This window comes from Aricia agestis, chromosome 13 (genome assembly GCF_905147365.1).
Source record: "Aricia agestis chromosome 13, ilAriAges1.1, whole genome shotgun sequence".
NCBI classification, from domain to species: Eukaryota; Metazoa; Arthropoda; class Insecta; order Lepidoptera; family Lycaenidae; genus Aricia; species Aricia agestis.
In genome coordinates this window covers 15,749,834-15,766,950 of record NC_056418.1, presented here as the reverse complement: position 1 = coordinate 15,766,950, position 17,117 = coordinate 15,749,834, and the positions used below count along the sequence as shown (strand labels likewise).

Below are 17,117 nucleotides of genomic sequence, written 5' to 3'. Positions count from 1 at the left end.
GAAACCTTCGGCTTCGGCCTAAAACCCGGCCGAAGCCGAAGCTTTGCCGAAGGTCCGAGCAACCGTCGAAATTGAACGAAAGACTGAGTGAGTCGTGAGAGAGCGACGGATCGGTCGTGTATGCAGAGGCCACTGAGAGTCTTCTTCTTCTTCTTCTTCATAATAAATAATTTAATTATTTATTAAGAAGTTAGTATTTGTTTATTTTATTTATTAGTTATTACTCTAGTTTTGGTCTAGTCGAGTAAAACAAAGACTGATTGATTGGTCTAATTATTGTTATTTGTGAAATACTGCTACTATGAAAAAAAAAACTTATTAAATTCTCTATAATTTTGATTATAATATACACTTTTGCCGAATTCTCATCCGTTTTCGAACTACACATTTAAATCATTACTTAAACTTAATTAATTATTTGTAGTCCACAAATTATTAAGTAATAAATAAAAAAACGAAATCACAAACTTTTATTATCATTTCTAAATCAACTTCTCTATGAGACAGTCAATATATAGGTAAACCTTCAATATTGAAGTTTTGAAGTACTTAATTAATAGTAGCCTGTAGACATATTGAACATAACTGTATTAAAAAAAAAGATAAAACCGACTTCAAAATTATACGTAATTGAGAATTAAAACTCCGTATCTCCAAAACTATCGAACCGATTTTGATGAAACTTACACTATTCCCTAAGTTGAACAATACCTAGTGGAACAAAAAAGAAGCTGAAATCGGAATGGTAGTTCCAGAGATATGCGACACAAACATAAAAACATACATACACTTGTGATTTGGCACATTTGTTCAGACGCTGATACAGATTACAGACTAACATACACGAAAATTGGGCATTTCTGGAAATATTACATAGATACGCGTCGAATTGATAACCTCCTTCTTTAAGTCGGTTAAAAATTAATAACTGAGAGTCGAGCGATTAAGATTATAAACCTTCGGCTTCGGCTTCGGCCGAAGGTTGTAGCTATTGCCGATTAATCGGCTTCGGCTTCGGCTTCAGCCAAAAATAGACCTTCGGTCGGACACTAGCGATGAGTGAAAGTATCGATTGTTTTATTTCCATTGCGCGCTCAATAGCGGACAAACAGAACGGGCTCTATAATTTTCTAACTAAAGCGGCAATGTATTATGAATCATGCGGTACACACGCAGTTACGTAGATTTCATGGTAAAAACTACAACCATCCACGATTAAAATTTAAACGATTGATTTTAAAATAAAGGACACATGATTTAATAATAAAATTACTTACCGATGAAAAGAAACGTATCCACTATTTAGACCAACGTTTCTAGTCGAATTTCCACAGCCCAATACGGCACAATTAGATATTTTTAGAATTCCGATTAACGTCCGATTTCGATAACGGTGGAGCGCAGACTAGAGAACAGACTTTCGAAATTTTGACATTGTACAACGTTTGGGAACGCGATGGCACGCGAAGTACATTCACATGGCAGTTCTAACTATATCCATTTCTGTGGTCTCGACTTACTGATAAACATCTTCAGGATTTAATATCAATAGCTTGCACCAGTTTCACTTCAAACATCAGATCTTTGTAATTTCCGTAATTTCTTACTTTTGTTTAATAAATATATATTTTTTAAATGTGCGGACCGCGCAGGTCAGGTCAGGTGAAAATCATTTTATGGCAAAGCAACATTTGCCGGGACAGCGTCTAATAATAACCTTTAACACTACGAATAATAAAAACTACTTTAACATCAAGTTTAATTTTCACCGGAAGCAAAACTTTTACATTTATTCAAGTAATCCTAGTGACCAGGGTTGCCAGACGTACGATAATTATCGTACATGTACGATAATTTCGCCCCCGGTACGATGTACGATGCAATATGTATTATCGTACGCAAAAGTACGAATAATTTCCAACCCTAGTCCGAAGTTATGTAAAAATACTAGTATCCAGTGCCATAAAATCATCAAAAATAACAAAATAATGTCTATGGTCTGGGACTTCCCCTCGAATCTATTAAATGAGTAGAAAATTAAATTTTAGTCCGGCAAGGCGGCGCCTGGCTCTTCCACAGATGAAGAAGGTGATTCAGATGATCCCACACTTATAATGAGTGTTGGAGGTTAAAATTAAAATTTAAAAAAATATTTTATGTTTGTTGATTAGAATATTTTTTATGAAATTTTTCTTTGCTTGTTTCACAACTTCCTAAAAAACCTTTGTTTTGTGAAATAGCGTGTTTCAACTTTCACGCGGTTCTGGCAGTTGTACGATATTTTTTTAGTCTGGTACGATAATTTTCGAACACCGCTGGTACGATAATTCACTTGCACTCATCTGGCAACCCTGCTAGTGACCACAGTTTTACTGTAGACAGTAGAGTGTGGACATGTCGTAAGGCTACATATTTATGAACGTGGCATAATGCAATACCGTCGACGTATCATACGTGGGGATATCGTTTAAAAATTCTACCGAAACTTTATGAGAAGTAGCCTGCAAGCTGCGCATCAATTTGTGTATCGCGGGAATTACTTATGAACCGACGGCGAAAACAGTGTTATAAGTTTGTCGTATCTGCCTGTATGTCTGTCCGTGGCATCGTAACATCCAAAAGGGTTGGCCAAATTTATCCTGTTTTTTTTTGTTTGCAAGCTGAAAAATCTCCAGTGTTTCTAGATTGATACAAGATGGTATGTCAATGTCAGAAACTTTGTGTGGTGGCTGGTGCACGAAGTACCTAGTGAATTCTCGACCCACACAGATACAGTAGGGTAGCTCAGCCGTGCCTTGAAATCAAACGCTACACACAGGAATACGTGGACGCCATACTGCATTAATTTATGGCACCATCTGGTTTTATAAATCCAGATGGTGGTGAAGAATTATTTACATTATAATAATAATATTATTATAATATAATTAATTCTTTTGTTGTTCATATTAAAAAACCGGCCAAGTGCGAGTTGGACTCGCCCATGAAGTGTTCCGCAGCAGTAATAAGGTTTATTTCTATAAAATTCAAAGGTTTTTGATTTATTTTTATATTATTTCAGATGATTTAATGAAGTTAAATTAAGGTTTACTATTTATGACGTATAAAAAAACTACTTGCTAGATCTCGTTCAAACCAATTTTCGTTGGTAGTTTTTATAGTAATGTACAGCATATATTTTTTTTAGAATTATCATGCCCCTACTTTAGAAGTTAGAGGGGAGGGACACACATTTTGCCACTTTGGAAGAGTCTCTCTCGCAAACTATTCAGGTTAGAAAAAAATGATATTAGAAACCTCAATATGATTTTTAAAGACCTATCCGTAAATACCCCACACGCATAAATAATTTTTTTTTTGTTTCAGTTGTACCTATGGGGACCCCTAAAAACTTTTTCCATTTTTGTATCAAAATCTGAATGCGGTTCACCGACTACATCTACTTACCAAGTTTCAATAGTATAGCCCTTATAGTTTCGGAGAAAAATGCCTGTGACATACGGACGGACAGACAGACAGACAGACAGACAGGCAGACAGACAGACAGACAGACATGACGAATATATAAGGGTTCCGTTTTTTGCCATTTGCCTACGGAACCCTAAAAAGGAAAGGTTCTTACCTACGAAGTTCTTACCTTTCCTTTTTTTATACTTCAACACTGAGTTAACTTAAACATGGTTTGTTTGTGGGCCTAAGGTGTGCGTTGTCCCGATTCATGCGGATTCTCATATTATGAATAATTATAATATTATATTTATTCTACTATAATATGTGTTTACATTGTACCGTGCGTTTACCAGCAAGTGCTGCCTCTTGAATTTAGCATTCTGAGTTTCACGGTTCACAAGTTTTCAAATCATGTTTATGACTGTCTGTCACCTCTTCACGTTCATACCACGTAAATTTTCACAGAGGTACGTTGATACCTTAGTCACGAGAATCAAAATGATAATAATTACTAAGATGTTAATTTTTTATCGCGGGCTTGACCGAGTCAAGATATTCCGTAACGAAAACAACCTAACACCCTCCACTCCGATCGGTCGCGGCACAGCTGTGCAGCATTGCCAGACTTCGGCACGATGTTTGTGTGCGTGCGACTAGACGCATAAGAATTATAATTGCATTAGTTGATAAAAAATGCTATGCAATAGCTTTACCGCGGTATTCCCCGAGTGCCACACGTATTTGTTTTATATTATTTCCGATATACTTATAGGTAATTTGTTAGGGATCCAAGTTGCAGGCAAGTAAAAACAGGTTCACAATGTATATGTTCACAAAAATCTAAAGATTCTAGACACCTATCCAAATTACATTGCCTATCTCCAGATATGAAACGCCTAACCAGCATGTAGGCTATAAAGTTTAGGTTTAACGAAGCACTAGACCGCACTGGATGTCCTAATTCTAGATATAGACTCTAGTGTGCCATGAATTTCAGCTCGAGTGGTACCAGCTGCGGGGAACACCGGTATCAGCGTTTATGTTATAGGCAAATTATAAATTCCTATGGATAGTCACATACAGAAATTTTCAGAGTATTGGCCACTTTATGCTGTGAATGTTGTTGAATGAGAAGGAAAGAAATATGAAAAGAAGAATAGCGAAATTCTTAGTTACTTAATACCACGTTAAAAAAATTTGTCTACTCGTTTTATGTTAAGGATTAAACCGTTTCACGATTTAGATGTTTGGTATGGAGATACTTTTGCGAATAGGAAATGTTTTTATGGCTCCGAATACGGTTAAAATGTCGGTTTTATATTACAAAATAAAAAAGTTATCAAATACGAATTTTCTTCTTTAGGAAAAAAGATAAATGAGGAACATGTCTTAGGAATCTACTGGTTTCATTCCTCTCTAATTTTGTTTCGACGGCATGCGAAGTATTAATTCTAAAAATTGAGCCCTTTAGTTAACTAAATATAATTGTATTTCTGTTTTTGTAAGGCTATGATTAATGAACAATAAACTCTACACTTCCAGTCCAGCATACCATACAATTTGTTCTAACCTTGTTAGTTACAGCTCAAAAGTTATAAAATTTAATCTCGTCCGTATGATACAGTAGTAAAGTAGTGCCGGATGCGATTCCAATACAATCCCTCTGAAACCCCGGATGAGATTTCATCCTTCGTTATTAAAAATAACGGGAATAGGAATTGTTTCAATTTGTGAGCTAAACTAACTGACTTTGTACTCTAGTCACGTAGTAACTGCATTTAAGTTCAACATCATCTTCACAAATATTTAGCCAGCCCCGGATTTATAATGGGCCGTATAGGCCGCGGCCTAGGGGTGGCAGCGTCCATAGTTCGAAAGATTTTGTACATGATGGGGCAGTGGAAATAAAGTGGTATACACCAGGGGTTCCCAAGCTTTTTCAGCCTGCGGCGCAGTTGCACGTCACGACTCACAACATTTTGTAACGGCACCCTCTAATAGCTAGGTAGACCTAGCTATTAGAAAAAGATACATAAATAAACATCTTTAACTCGACTCACGGCGCCCCTCTTGCCTTTCTACGGCGCACCAGGGCGCCGCGGCGCATAAACTCAAACTTAACGTCTACATGATGCCTACCACCGGTGCGGGAACTAACCCGGCGAGAAGAACAGGCGTAAGAAACTCGCACGGGGCCCACTTTTTTACCAAAATAAGTGAGAAAAAATTAATCTTTTGAAATAAGGTTTACAATGTTGTAACTTAATTTTTTTTTAGGTTACAACATTGTAAACCTTATTTTAAAAGATTAATTCGAAATTTAATTAAATTTCGCACAGTTTGGGAACCCCTGGTCTACACTCATAAAAATATAAATTCGGCACGTAGTTCGGCACCATATTTAGCCATGCTGACGTGCGTGCATTTTTCTTGTTGTATCTATTTCAAAAGTTACCAACGAAGAAAATCATTCATAGGTTGGTACTACTAATACTCGTATATATTCTGTGTCATAGACAGTGGACGGACCTACGTCATTTGGTCGAGTTAAGTCGATTCAAAACAAGTCGTGATTTCTGTCGGCTGAGTTTGACATAGCGCGACCAAGTTACTTAGGTCCTCCGTTTGCCTAGGAATCAACTTCTCTGAAAAAGTTATCATTCCAAAATTATCGCTTTAATCTACAACGAACAGACTAGCGGGCTAAGACTTCGATGGTTGTTCCAAGATGTAGTTAATAGTTATACCTAAAAACTTTATTTTCTCAAAGGAGGATGTGTTTACATTCAAGGCATGTTATTTGTAAAGTAAAAGACACCTGCGCCCTTAGTTCGGTTGAGCCGATAATTTCGAAAATTGCGAAATTCGATTCGCCAAACTATGTATGTCTTTAAATAGAGCCTACGCATATGAAGGTCCTGAATTTATCAAATATGATACAAATAGTAAAATCAGTATAATAATACTTATTTTGCTATTTGTATGCGGAAAAAAATGTACTCAACACATTGTGTAACACGAAGCGCATATTAAAGGTTTTTTTCGTCTGTCTGTGCATTAGGTGATTATAGTCTCAGATGGTAGAGCCATGCTTCGGCACGAATGGGCAGGCTCGATCGGATAAATACAACGGGCTCACAGAAAACCGGCGCGAAACAGCGCTTGCGCTGTTTTACGCCGAGTGAGTGAGTTTACCGGAGGCCCAATCCCCTACCCTTCCCTATTACCTTCCTTACCCTCCCCTGTTCCCTCTTGAAAGGCCGGCAACGCACCTGCAGCTTTTCTGATGTTGCGAGTGTCCATGGGCGACGGAAATTGCTTTCCATCAGGTGACCCGTTTGCTCATTTGCCCCCTTATTTAAAAAAAAATGGCCGTTTGTTAACCACCGCTGCCGGTAGCCGAGAACGAGATTATTTTGGGCCGATAAAAGCTAAATGATTTCATTTTGCTCTGGCTTGGTTCGCCAGACTGTCACTAGAAAATGAAACCTATAGCTTAGCATAGGCCCTAGGCCCTAGTTCATATAGTGTCATTTTATCGGCCTAAAACAATCTCATTCTCGATGGACGGCGGCGGTAGACAAACCGTCTAAGGACTGAATGGATGTAGAATGAAGTCTCAGTAGGCTTTTTCACTACTTTTCTCTTACTTGATACTTCCTACGCTTTTGTTACGGAACTATAAAATCAATGGAAAAAATGGAACTCAACTCTCGGAACCGTCTACGCGTCCGCACGCGGTCAACTGAAAACTTTGAGGGACCTATCAGACAAAGAGCTTCAAAGAGAAAAAGAAAGTTCAAGCGGTCAGTTTTGCGTTATTTGTATAATTGTATAAAGTTATATAGATGTCGCAGGCAACTGGTTTAAAAAACAATTCAGTCAAACAGCTAGCCCTTTGACTGAACAACGCCATTCAATCACACGTCTAGCTTTTTAATTGAATTTTTGTTTTGACAATTCATTTGCTGAATTGATTGAGAGGAATTGCGAAATGTGACCATTTTAGCCCCGCTGACCGCGTCAGAATTCCTCCTGTGTGACAGACCGCTCGAACGCAGAACGCCTGAACGCGTGACCGCTCTCTGTCTGATAGGTCATAAGTTATGACCTATCAGACAGCGATGACTAATAACTCATAGGCCCCTTATAGTTTCGCCTCTTTGATTATGGCGTGGAATGAGTTTTGTGCTTAAATTATTTACATACCTACGAAAGTTCAACTTATAAAATAAACAATAATAATGCTTTTAGCTTTGTTTTAGGTAGTAAAATATAGTCCATAACGAGATGAGGGCAGCAACTCCGTTGCGCCAAAACTCGTTTATCGCGCGGGAACCGTACATTTTCCGGGATGAAAACTATCCTATGTTCTTTCCCGGGACTCAAAGTATCTCCATGCCAAATTTCAGCAAAATCGATTCAGCGGTTCGAGCGTGAAGAGGTAACAGACAGACAGACAGACAGACAGACACACTTTCGCATTTATAATATTAGTAAATATGGATATTAATTATTATTAGTAGATTTATTAATTGAGACTTACTTATTGCGCGTAGGCGTAAGGTACCTGTTTTTAATATCCAGGGCAGAGTTGCCTGCAATAAATGGTTAAATAAAAAAATACAGGTTCTCTTACATTAGAGGTAAAATAATTGTAAACGGTCTTTAGCCGTAGTCGGAATAAAGCAGAACATTTTAACCGTGCAGCCATGTGCAGCAGTCAATAAGGAACAATGTATTGGATTCGCGCAAGCCAATCGCGAAGGTTCGACAAGCCAACAGACGAAGCTTCAATACTACAATACAAATGCATTATACAGTAGTATCACTCATCCTTGTTATAATTTTAACGAAAAAAACTATTTCAAACAGTATTTCCTTATTATGATATTTCAAAAGTGGTCCCATAACCACCTTTGAAATATCCTCTTTCTGACTAAAAAAGAATCATCAAAATCGGTTCATAAACGAGTAAGTAATATCCGCGAACAAACATACAATAAACTATTATACGGTTAAATGGAGAAACCACCTCCTTTTTTGAAGTCGGTTAAAAATAGCAATCACGAATTTGTGTAAGAGAGAATTAGTGTTGTACTTGTCTGCGTTCTGTTTTTAATCAGGGTGGGCGAAGCGAGCCCTAGTATATCCCACAACCTCAACACTATTGTTGGTAACTTTAATGTAGATCAACTAAATGTTGATGTGTTATCATCGGTCACTCAAGGTTTGGTTACTATTAAAATATATAAAAAACTGCATTAAAGATTATTACCACGCTGAAAAACGATGCGTGTCCATACAAAGCTCGGATTTTAGCTGGTTTATATCATTTAGCTGGTTAATCACGCATCTGTCTTTGCGAAACCTGCTGACTGCTGAGTCTAGAGGTGATTAGCGATACCAGTTTTGCAGAACATTTTTGTTGTGAACGCATTAGCTGTTATAAAATATAGAGTACTGTACTTTAAACTGTGTCAATGCAGACAATCTTGTTTGGTTCGCCCGCTGGGGATCGCGTTTACATCCACGATACTGTTACAAATCTACCAGATAGTAAGAGAATTCCGTTATTGTGATCTTCTATACTTTGTTTTATTTCTATTACATTGATATAATAGCTCACAGACATAGGTCAAGATAGATACCGCATGTGTATGTACTTCGCATGCCATATCGCGTTCCCAAACGACAGACAATGCTCGGCTTTCTTTAGTCTCCGCTTCACCTTTCGGAATCGGCCATCAATCGGTATATTAAAAATGCTTAATTGTGCCGTATTGAGCTGAAGAAATTCGAATAAAAACATTGGCCTATATAATGGACACGTTTCTTATCATCGGTACATCATAGTAGATAGGAAAAAAGTGGCGCGCTCGTTTTCATACAAATGAAGGGACATGCGGTATCTATCTTGATCTATATCTGTGATGTAGCTAGTAAACTCTACAGTTAAGTCCCCCATGTACGTGGAAGCCAGTCGACCCAACCGGACTCGTAAAGGTGCCTTAGGTCTGTATTATTTTATTTTAAGAACTTTTACAAGTATCCGTAACTGACTGGTGAAAGTTGAAATTATAAATAAATAGTTAATAGAATCAGGCGTTACTTTGCTAAAATCCATAGCTTAAACTTTAGTATGTTATTATTTTTGACGGACGTTGTTCGTAGAGACCACATCCTGAGGATGCTCCGGTGTTGGGGCGAAACGCGCGTCGAGGTTTTCAACCTGCATGGTGGTGAGGGGCCTTGCACGGATTTGCCAACATTATTGCTTGTGTGGTGGTGGTGTTTGCAGGTTCTTGCATGCGAGTGTACGCATAGGCAGTGTGGGAGGAGGGGGGTGCTGTACGCAGGCCTATGCGTACACTCACTGATTTACTTACAGGTTGAGGTTTAAATAAAATAAATAGCAACTTGGACATAGGCTACCAACTACGAAAGAGTTTCATACAATCTCCAATATGATAAATTTTCCGCCCTCTTGGCTCGCCTCACGCCTGCATTATATTATGCATTTCACACATAAAATTTGATACACGCTACGGTAAAAATCGATTTTGGGTAAAACTTATTTTGTCTAGCTTTTATATTGTACAAGATATCGAGTTTTTAACACGCACGATAGAGATGGTCTTTAAGTCAACGTCTATATTATCCGTAGACACAAAGTACCAAATTCATACTGCAATACTAATTATAATAAATACGAACATAGGTTTACCTGTCTATGCTGGATAGTAGTTATGTTAAAACAGTTTTTCACGTCTAAAATTATAGAATTTGAATTTCATGAAAACTATATAAATACCTTGAGTAGTGGGGTCTGGGAAAGAACATTAAACATAGTTTTTGTGGTGGGAAATTCCTACGATCGACATCGCGGACAACGTTTTATATTTAATAACTAGCTATTTGACCGAGCCTTGCTCGGTATTCAATAAGACACGAATTAAAGGAGATTTTCTAAAAATTATTCCTAGCTAGATCGATCGCCCCCGAAACCCCCTATATACTAAATTTCATGAAAATCGTTGGAGCCGATTCCGAGATTCCAATTATATATAATATACAAGAATTGCTCGTTTAAATATATAAGATATTTTTTGTCCCATTTCCAGTCTCTAGGTGGGCTTTTTACCCAGCGTCCTACTTTACCCGTAACATAAGATATACAATTTTCTGAGCTCGTGCAGCGGATAATATTTTAAAGCCACTGTACTCGTCAAAACTAAAATATCTTCCAAATATATTTTCCGTGACTAGAAAATTCAATGTCAACTTCGAAAATATAACTCCGAAGCGACGTCCGAAGTGAGAGTAAATACAGTCAACGAACTGAATCGGTCAGTTATGGGATAGATTATACAACATTGGAAGCATCGAGCAGGATACTTATTATAGAATTACGGCGTGAATTTTAAAAGAATAGTATTTTAAAAAGATAAAACTGACTTTAAAAAATTACGTCATTTCAAAAACTTTCAGTATTCCCTAATAGTAACTATACAAAAACTGGGCAGTTCTAAAAATATTACATACATAAGCGTCAAATTGATAACCTCTTTTTTTAAGTCGGTTAAAAATCGGCCAAGTGCGAGTTGATCTCGCCCATCATTCCGCAGCAGCCTGCGGAACCCTTTAATTTCATTCAACTCAATTTTTAATTTCATAAAAAAAACTTTATTGCTGAATAAAGTTTTTTTGTTATGAAATTAAAAGGTTTTGATTTATTTTTATATTACAGTTGACTAAATGAAAGTTAAACCATATCCTTAACGTTTTACGTTAATGGGGGGCGGATGCAGTGGCGGCGTAGCACCAAGGCTTTCTATTAAGCGACCAAAATAAAACCTCAAATAGGTACTAAACGTGCTCACGTCACTTTACGTCGTATACGCCAACGCCACAAAATGTATGGGATTTGACATTAGAATTCGCTAACTAGGCGATGACCAAATCGCATACATTTTGTTAGCGTTTACGATAATCGCTTGCTACTAATTGTCTTCTAGGGCTGCCCTTTTCAATACACAATATGGAAAGATTGGTAAGACGCGTTTGGCTCATTGAAAAACTTCTTTCACAAGAAGCCACAGAAACACTGATTCTTAATAAATATAGTCTGTTCCACTTCCAAGTGTAGCGCTCTCAGGTCTAATTAGACTCCAGGGTAGTCCATTTGACCGCTTCTTCAAGGGAAATGCTGGCGGCTTCCAGGTGGCACAGGATCTCAAGATGTCAGTCGTTAGATATTTAAAATGTTATCTGCACAAAATTCGTCATAGATTTTTGTCAAATTTGGTACCATTTCACGAAGTTCTTCTTCTGTTGACGCACGGACGTAAAAAAAATTTTTTACGTCCGTGTGTTGACGTAAGCAGAGTTTTAGGTTGAACAACACCAAAATATGTAATTAGAATGTCTTCCATCGCTTTGTAACGATGCTCTGTTTCTTCGTTAAATCTGTCAAGACATTCTCTCTGCAACTCTAATCAATATAATAGAATATATAATAATAGATTCAATATCCCTGAGAGCGGCCGTTAATATTGTAAGTATTCTGAAAATAGTAAATTACAGAATACTAAAGTCTAAAAGTCTTGTGTCTTCACACAAGACAAAGAGAAAGTATTTGACTTGTAATTTAAACTGAAAAGGGTCAGAAATAACACAAAGAACATAATGTAAGCTAAATATTCCTTTACCCTTTTAGCCCTAGACCTCGCGGGAGTTTTTACAGACCGCAGGGCACTTTTTAGTAGGAATTTCGTATTTTGGGACGGTGAATTATGCTTGCCGTACCACAAGCGAGTAAGTACTTGTCATAAAATATTACAAATTTTATCAATATTTTTGTTTAAGTAGTTAAAAAAAAAAGTAAAAAGTCCAAGCCAGGTGCGAGTTTGACTCGCGCGCGAAGGGTTCCGTACAACTATAGAGAAAAATAAGAAAAAAAATGTGTTCTTTGTTGTTGTTGTTATGTATAATGTGGGTACTTGTAATATTGTGGGTAATTGTGAACAATTAATAAAACAGTCTGCTCGGGATCTCGGCGTTTCATTGACGTAACATTGGCGCAGTCGGTATTTGCTATAAATTATTATAAGTGCAATTCGTGGTAATAATGCCTATCGGTAAAATTGAACCGTTTTCCGTGGAATCACAAAATTGGGACAGTTATGTGCGTCGCGTAAAACAGTTTATCTCGCTAAACAAAATCGATGACAGTCTCAAGGTGGCCACGTTGTTAACCTTAGTAGGTAGTGAGTGCTACAATCTATTGTGCGATTTGTGTTCCCCCGCTCATCCTGAAAATAAAACGTTCGATGAACTCGTTACTCTTCTCAAAGTTCATCTGGAGCCTGAGAAGTCTGAGATAGCCGAGAGACATATTTTTCGACAAAGAACGCAGCAGCAGGGAGAAAGCATTCGCTTGTACCTTCAAGGGTTAAAGCATTTGGCTAAAACCTGTAACTTCGGGGCGAAGCTCGAAGAGAACCTTCGAGATCAGTTCGTCTCCGGATTGTACAGCGAGGAAATGCGTTCGAGATTGTTCGCGGAGAAAAACATTGACTACAAGAGGGCCGTGGAACTGGCGAGCGCGCTCGAGGCGGCGGAGAGGCACGCGATCACGGCGAGCTCTTCGGCAGGCGGAGGCGCGGGATACGACGCGCTGCACCGCGTCAGCGGCGGCGGCCAGGTGCGGGTGCGAGCGGCCGGGCGCGGCGGTGCGAGCGGCGGTGGTGCGGCGCCGGGCGGCGGTCGCGCGGGCCCGAGCACCGGCGGTGCGGGGCCGAGCGGTGCACGGGCGCCGTGTGCACGCTGCGGGAAGGCTACTCACGCGCCGAACAAGTGTCGATATAAAAACTTAACGTGTGATTTGTGCGGTGTCAAAGGTCATCTAAAGGTGATGTGCCTGAACAGGAGTGATAACGACCGATTCTCCGGTATGTCGACTTCGAAAGGTCAGTACTTTATTAATAATGTTGATAGTGATAGCCAGGAGGAAGAAAACTACTTTTATAACTTAGTGTCGGGGGGCGACGGCGACGGGCCGTACTATATTAAATTGATCATTAATGATAATTTTAAGTGTAAATTTGAAATCGATACGGGAAGTAGAATATCTGCTATATCACAAAAGTTTTACGATAAATATTTTCGAAACATAGAATTGCATAAAAATGTTTTAATTTTAAAATCTTATACTGGAGATACCATCGAAACTCTCGGTTATATTAATGTTAATGTGCGTTGTGGACGTAACTCGGCGGAGCTTCAGCTGTACGTCGTGGCGAACGGCGGCCCGCCTTTAATGGGTCGAACGTGGATTAAAAAATTAAAATTAAGTATCGTAGAACGTCACAACATTAATACGACCGATAGCGATTCGATAGCTTCAAAATTAAAAAAAGAATTTCCTGAAGTCTTTGCGGAGGGATTAGGTACTTTTAAATCGCGCATTCGTTTGCATTTAAAAGATAGCAAACCGGTTTTTATAAAAGCCCGGCCCCTGCCGTTGGCGCTGCGCGCGCGCGTCGAGAGCGAGCTCGATCGGCTGCAGCGCGAGGGCGTTATCTATAAGGTAGAACGCTCGGACTACGGGACTCCTATCGTACCTGTCGTTAAATCGAATGGAGGTATTCGTATTTGCGGCGATTACAAAATAACTATTAACCCGATTCTTAAAGATTTCCACTATCCGCTCCCGCGAATCGAGGAAATATTTTCAACTTTAGGCGGCGGGGAGCAGTATACGAAGCTCGATTTATCTAACGCTTTCCAGCAGTGTCTCCTCGATGATGAATCTCAGGCGATGACGGCCATCACTACGCACGTAGGAACTTTCGTATATCGGCGGGTACCTTTCGGCATAAAATGTATTCCCGAGAATTTTCAAAAAATCATGGAGGAGACGCTGAGTGGATTGTCGTCTACTGCCGTGTTCGCGGATGACATATGCGTCACAGGGAAAGACCGAGAAAGTCATCTCAAAAATTTAAGGGCGGTTCTACACCGACTCCGAGAAAACGGACTCCGCATTAATTTTGACAAATGTCAATTCTTTAAAGATAGTGTAACGTATCTAGGGTACAACATTGATAAGAACGGTCTACACACTGATTTCAAAAAGGTCAAAGCGATCGTCGAGGCGCCCCGGCCCGTCAGCGTCACGCAGTTGAAGAGTTTCATGGGTCTCGTCAATTTTTATGCGAAGTTTAGTGCAAATATGAGTGATATCTTAAAACCGTTGTATGATCTGCTTAAAAAAGACGCCGAGTGGACGTGGACCGACGACTGCGAGACGGCTTTTAATAGGGTAAAACGAGTGTTGAGTAGCGCCCCGGTGCTAGCTCATTACGATCCGGCGCTGCCGCTGGTCCTCTCGGTGGATAGCAGCGCGTACGGTCTAGGCGCGGTGCTGGCGCAGCGCGGCGCGGACGGTCGCGAGCGACCCGTCAGCTGCGCCTCGCGGACGCTCAACGCGGCCGAGCGTAATTACTCCCAACTCGATAAGGAAGCTCTCGCTATCGTGTTCGGGGTGACGAAGCATCATCAATATTTATACGGGAGACATTTCATATTACGGAGCGATCATAAGCCGCTCAGTTATATCTTCGGTCAGAAGAAGGGCATTCCGACGACCGCAGCTAGTAGACTTCAACGTTACGCAGTGCTACTAGCCGCCTACAACTTCACTATAGAATTCGTGCGATCGGCTGATAACTGTCAGGCCGACGCGCTGTCACGTCTCCCCTTGAGTTCGTCGAGCGGTCGAAACGAGCGGGAGGACGAGGCGGCTAGCTACTTAAATTTCGTCGAAGAAGATTTCCCGCTCAGTTTTAAGGATATTAAAATTGAGACGGCGAAAGACGACATACTGAGCAAGGTCTGTGGCTATGTTATGTACGGCTGGCCCCTGACGGTCGATAAAAAATTTAAATCTTTCTTTTTGCGAAAAGAAAATCTTAGTATGGATCAGGGTTGCCTAGTTTGGGGCTACAGAGTGATAATACCTACAGTTTTGCAAGGTTCCGTGCTACAGGAAGTTCACGAAGGGCATCCCGGTATAGTGAAGATGAAACAGATAGCTCGTAATTACGTGTGGTGGAGTACGTTGGACGAGGACATCGAGCGCACGGCGCGGGAGTGCGCCGCGTGCCGCGCGGTCCGGCCCGCGCCGCCGCCCGCGCCGCTGCACTCGTGGCCCTGGCCGGCCGAGCCGTGGTCGCGTCTCAACGTCGATTACTTAGGACCGTTCAATAACAAGTACTATCTTATTATTATCGATGCGCATTCCAAGTGGATCGAGGCCGAGAGAGTCAGTGGCACGTCCGCGGCGACGCTGATTTCTAGTTTTAGAAAAATATTTGCTCGTTTCGGCCTTCCGAAAAGAGTCGTTAGCGACAACGGGCCTCCTTTTACTTCGGCGGAGTTGGCCGTTTATTTTAAGAAAAACGGAATCAGGCACACGCTCACCGCTCCGTACCACCCCGCAAGCAACGGCGCGGCCGAGAATGCCGTGCGGTCGGTAAAAAGAGCGTTAAAAAAGGCTATCGTCGATAACGTAGACGACGATACCGCTCTGAGTAGATTCCTATTCACGTATAGGAACACGACGCACAGCACGACCGGTCGCGAGCCGGCTGTGGCACTGCTGGGGCGGCGGCTGCGCGGGCGCCTCGACCTGCTGCGCCCCGACACGGAGGAGCTGGTCCGGGACCGGCAGGTAGTCAGCGAGCGGCGCCGCGACGCCCGCTCGCGGACCGTCGTGCCCGGGGATGCCGTCCTGTTCAGGGATTACTCCCGCCGTAACCGGAAGTGGTCCGAGGGCGTCGTGCTCGACAGAGAGAGCCCCGAGTCGTATGCGGTCAAAGCGAACGACGGTCAGGTGCATAAAAGGCACCAATTAGTGGCTAATAAAAGTCATCCGTCGCGTTTTTCTTTGGCGAAAATTAAAACACCCGATGGGCCGGAAGTGAACGTCGAGGGGGAAGATAGTGGAGATGAATACGAGGAGGCGTCCGCGTCTGGTGTCCGGACCCCGCCGGTGTCCAACTTGGCGAGGGACGACCTAGATGAGGTCTCGTCACCTCCGGGAGAATCTGAGGGTCGCACGCGACGGCAGGCGGCTTTGCAATGCTTGCAAAAAATAAATAAAAATAAAACATAAGTAACAATATACCTTAATATCTCCGCAGTGACTCAATATATAAAATAATATTTAGATTATAATTATAACAGTTACTTAATTATTGCAGAAGTTACCTCGACAACTTAAGATATTATGCATAAGTTTCTTATAGTGTGTAATCTACTCATTTTAGTACCTAGATGCTGTTAATTAATTGCTCTTTGATAGCTAAAAAGTAAAAACCTACATAGATTATAGATATATATATATATTGTATTCATGTACTTGTTATCTTTTACTATATTACTTTAAGATAAAAGCATGTGTTATGTATTCGTTTCTGTTGGTTAAAAAACAAGAAACTGATGTTGTTGTTGTTAACATTTAAAATATTTTCTAATAGTGTATAACTTCAACCGTACCATTAATTTTATGTTTAAGTGTAGTTTATAATAGGAAGGGAGGTGTTATGTATAATGTGGGTACTTGTAATATTGTGGGTAATTGTGAACAATTAATAAAACAG

General features: G+C 40.4%; 1 protein-coding gene across 1 annotated transcript; it reads left to right on the top strand.

Moving 5' to 3' along the window:
* The first annotated feature begins 15,535 nt into the window (after positions 1 to 15,535).
* LOC121733352 (uncharacterized protein K02A2.6-like) lies at positions 15,536 to 16,630 on the top strand. Its single transcript, XM_042123566.1, has one exon. The coding sequence runs from the start codon at positions 15,536 to 15,538 to the stop codon at positions 16,628 to 16,630; it is 1,095 nt and encodes a 364-aa protein (XP_041979500.1).
* Positions 16,631 to 17,117: the final 487 nt, after the last annotated feature.